General features: G+C 33.4%; 1 protein-coding gene across 1 annotated transcript in view; it reads right to left on the reverse strand.

The window, feature by feature from the left end:
- Nucleotides 1-4,375, reverse strand: part of LOC106880591 (transcription factor RFX4-like) — an 85,915-nt gene that overhangs the window by 45,838 nt on the left and 35,702 nt on the right. Inside the window, 2 exon segments of the mRNA XM_052968016.1 lie at nt 570-631; nt 4,054-4,177. Of these exon segments, the coding sequence (XP_052823976.1) occupies nt 570-631; nt 4,054-4,177 (186 nt within the window).

Consider the following 4,375-nt stretch of genomic DNA (forward strand, 5'->3'; position numbering starts at 1 on the left):
TACATATAAGTATATATAAATAAAAATATATATAAATATATATATAAATAAAAATATATATAAATATATATATAAATATAAATATATATATATATATATATATATATATATATATATATATATACACATACACATAAATATATACATACATATGCATATATATAATATATATATATATGTATGTATGTATGAATATACATGCATATATATATAAATATACATATATACATGTATGTGCATATATGTGTATAAGTTTATTTAGCTATTTATTTATTTATTTATTTATTTATTCTTAGATGTTTATTGTGTCTTCATTTTTCCTTCTTTATCTAGACATACATACATAAAGATGAGTGCACGCGCGTATATGTGTACATATATGCATGTATGCATGTATATATATATATATATATATATATATATAATGTAGGTATATAATATATGTATATCATATTATGTTTGTATAACTCTCTTACACACATACACACACGCATATCTGTTCGTCCTTTTGATTTTTAACAAATTCATTACAGCCACGCTTTTTAAACATAACAAAACGTCTGACGTACTTTGATTGGCCGCGTGTCCCAAGACGTCGTGTAGTGATGTGCGAAAACTGCTGGCGGATTATCTGCAAACAGAAAACATAATAAGTCAATATGTACTCAAGATCAATTGATCAAAAATCGATAATGATAATAATAATGATAATAATTTCAAACTTATTAATAATAATAATGGACAATGGTGAATAAATTCAAGTAAATACGCTGTTGTACGGCTAAATGGACCAAGGAATATTTATATATTATTCATATCTTTCTGTTTTGTTTTCTCTACCGCCCTCCATCTCTCTCTCTCACCCCCATTTATACATACACACACATATATATATATGTGTGTGTATATACATATACACACGCATATATACACATATATACATATGCATAAATAGATATAACATATATTCATATATATATATATATATATATATATATATATATATATATATATATATATATATATACATATATACTATATATAAATATAAATATATATGTATATACATTACTATATATATATATATATATATATATATATATATATATATATACACACTATATATACACACACACACTATATATATATATATGTATGTATATATAAAAATATGTAAACATACACACAGACACACATGTTCATCTGCACATATTATGTGTGTGTGTGTTTGTTTTCATGTGTAAAGTGTCTATCTATTTAGCGTATGGAAGGAAATAATTGTAAGACTGCGAGAGACTTATAAATAGGCGCTTGATATACAAAAGAACAAAAGCGTCGAGTTAATACTAAATATTTTGCAAACAGATTCATGTGTGTTGGCGAACTTCTAATAGATAGAAGATCGTTCAACTGGATTAATTTAACTATTTACAAAGCTGACCAACACAATAGGATGCACAATATTAATTCCTTACATGTGTATAGGACCCTATATTCATAAAAGAACCCAAGGACAAGATTGTCTGGTGTTCACGGCTTAATCAACGCCATTGTCTTTCTCCCATAGACTCCATTTTAAATATAACTTCCCAGTAATTTTTCTCTAGATGTAATTTCCACATAGAATACAATCGGTTTTCTCTTTAAACACCAAACTGTTGAAGTTCTGGCTGAATACTAAAGACGTCTGAAAGGCCCCACCAGAGCTAAGGCCAATGCTTTTTTTTTTTTTACTCTGATTTAATAATCCTTTCTGTTTATTTTTCTACTTTTATTTATGCGCCCTTTTTAAAGCCTAGCCAGGCTCATGGACCCGGCTTCCCGGTTTCTATGGCGTATATGCTCCCCCAACCCCAGCTGGACGGGACGCCAGTCCATCGCAGCGTTATTCAAGAAACAGGAAGAAAGAGTGAGAGAAAGTTGGAGCGAAAGAGTACAACAGGGGTCGCCACCCCACCACCCCTTGCCGGAACCTCGTGGAGCTTTAGGTGTTTTCGTTCAGTAAATACACACAACGCCCGGTCTGGGAATCGAAGCCGCGATCCTCCGACCGTAAGTCCGCTGCCCTAACCACTGGGCCATTGCGCCTCCACAATCCTTTCTATTACAGGCCTGAAAGTTTGGAGAGGGGTGTAGTCGATTACATCGACCCCAGTATTCATCTGGTATTTAATTCAACGACACCGATAGAATGAAAGGCAAGGTCGCTTTCAGCAGAATTTGAACACAGAACGTAAAACCGGAATAAATTTCACTAAGCGCTTTGTCCGTATTATCATCATCATCATCATCATCATCATCATCATCAACATCATCATCATCAACATCATCATCATCATCATCATCATCGCAGAAGATGGCGGGCTGGCAGGTTCGTGAACACGCCGGGCGAAATGCTAAGCGGTATTTCGTTTTATCTTCAGATTCTGGGTTCAAATTCCGCCGAGGTCGACTTTGCTTTTCATCCTTTCGCGGTCGATAAATTAAGTACCAGTGAAAAACTGGTGGTTGATGTAACCGACTCCTCCCCACCGTCAAAAATTTCAGGCCTTGTACTTTTAGTAGAAAGGATTACTATTATACTGGCAGAACAATAATAATAATAATAATAATAATAATACTTTGTACAATAGGCATAAAACTCGCAGTGTTTCACTGGTACTTAATTTATCGACCCCGAAAGGATGAAAGGTAAAGTCGACCTCAACGGAATTTGAACCCGGAACGTGAAGACACGAAAAGCAGCTAATTATTTTAGCTAAGCGTACAAATGTCTCTTCCAGCTCACCGTCTCACTCTAAATAAATAATAATAACAATAACATAAAGCAATGAGGATGCCCTTACGATGGTCATTCGGATAAATGTTCTTCAAATCATAATTGACTGTTTTAAAAGTGCTAAGGACATTATTGGGGATCTATTTTAAAACAGGGGCCACAGTATTTTCTTAACGAAACACTTTGAAACTTGGAGCACTGGTAAAATGTGTCATATAAAACATCTTTTTCTCTTAGTCTTCTTTAAAAAAAAAAAGAAATCCCTAAGTTATTCCATGTTAAAGTTGTCGTATTTCTGTAATTTCAACCAATCACTGACGTCTATTCAGCTGAATAAGCGTTACTGCTTGGCGGTCATAAAAATGTTATTCCCTGTGACATATTTCATCCGGTTTAATCGTAATTTATACGCATATATTGTTTATATAATAAATTACGCTGTGCGTATCTATGTGTGTAACAATTTTAGAGTTCGGATTCTCGAGTTAGGGTTAGTTTTAGGGTTAGGGTTAGGGTTAACAGTCTAGTTAATCGGAAATGTCAGAACTAACGGGGATTAATACGATATACACCTTTACAGCACTTACTGTTTTCAACTGAATAGACGTCAGTGATTAGTAGAAATTATCGAAATAAGACAATTTTTTACATGAAATAAATTCGAATACAAAAATATTTTTCTGTTCTATAACACAAAATAGATAAGTATACGAAGTTTGAAAGTCTTTCCGTACCAAAAACACTACGTAAAACATTAATGAAAACTGTGGCCCCCGTTTTAAAATAGATCCCATTATTGCATAGTTACAGTATCTGAATAAAATGCGGGATAATCATGGCTGGAACATCTTTGAGTATGGGTTTACAGGATTAGAACCATCGTGAAGATAAACGACAATAATAACAATAATAACAATTATTTAAAAATTACTTCGGAAAATGCACGGCAAGGGTTAACTGACTTGGAGCTAATAGCTACAACTTTATAAGGCGGCGTGCTGGCAGAAACGTTAGCACGCCAGGCGTAATACATAGCGATATTTCGTCTGTCTTTACGTTCTGAGTTCAAATTCCGCCGAAGTCGACTTTGCCTTTCATCCCTTTCGGGATCGATAAATTAAGTACCAGTTGCATACTGAGGTCGATCTAATCTAATCGACTGGACCCCTCCCACCAAATTTCGGGCCTTGTGCCTAAGATTATACGAGGCTCTAAGTACATGAATCTACATGTGCGTAGGTTTGAAGCTCAGTAATGATTTGTGACAGACGCACCTTACCGAAGCTGGCGGCGTTCACCGGTTGTGTATCATTTTTACTGCAGTAATCCAGGTAATGCATATACAGTGCATTCCTCGGGATGCACACACCTTCAGCAATTTCGTAGTTCTCCTCTAACCTGGAAACAAAAAAATAAAACGCAAGAAGCATCGAATTATTATCTATATACATAAACATGCACACAAGCGTTATATTTTGATTATGAATGTGGGTGCACATATATATATATATGGATATATATATATATGTATATATATGTATATACACATGCATTCATATATATATATATATATATATATATATATATATATATATA

The sequence above is a fragment of the Octopus bimaculoides genome, chromosome 5 (genome assembly GCF_001194135.2).
Source record: "Octopus bimaculoides isolate UCB-OBI-ISO-001 chromosome 5, ASM119413v2, whole genome shotgun sequence".
In the NCBI taxonomy this organism is placed as follows: domain Eukaryota; kingdom Metazoa; phylum Mollusca; class Cephalopoda; order Octopoda; family Octopodidae; genus Octopus; species Octopus bimaculoides.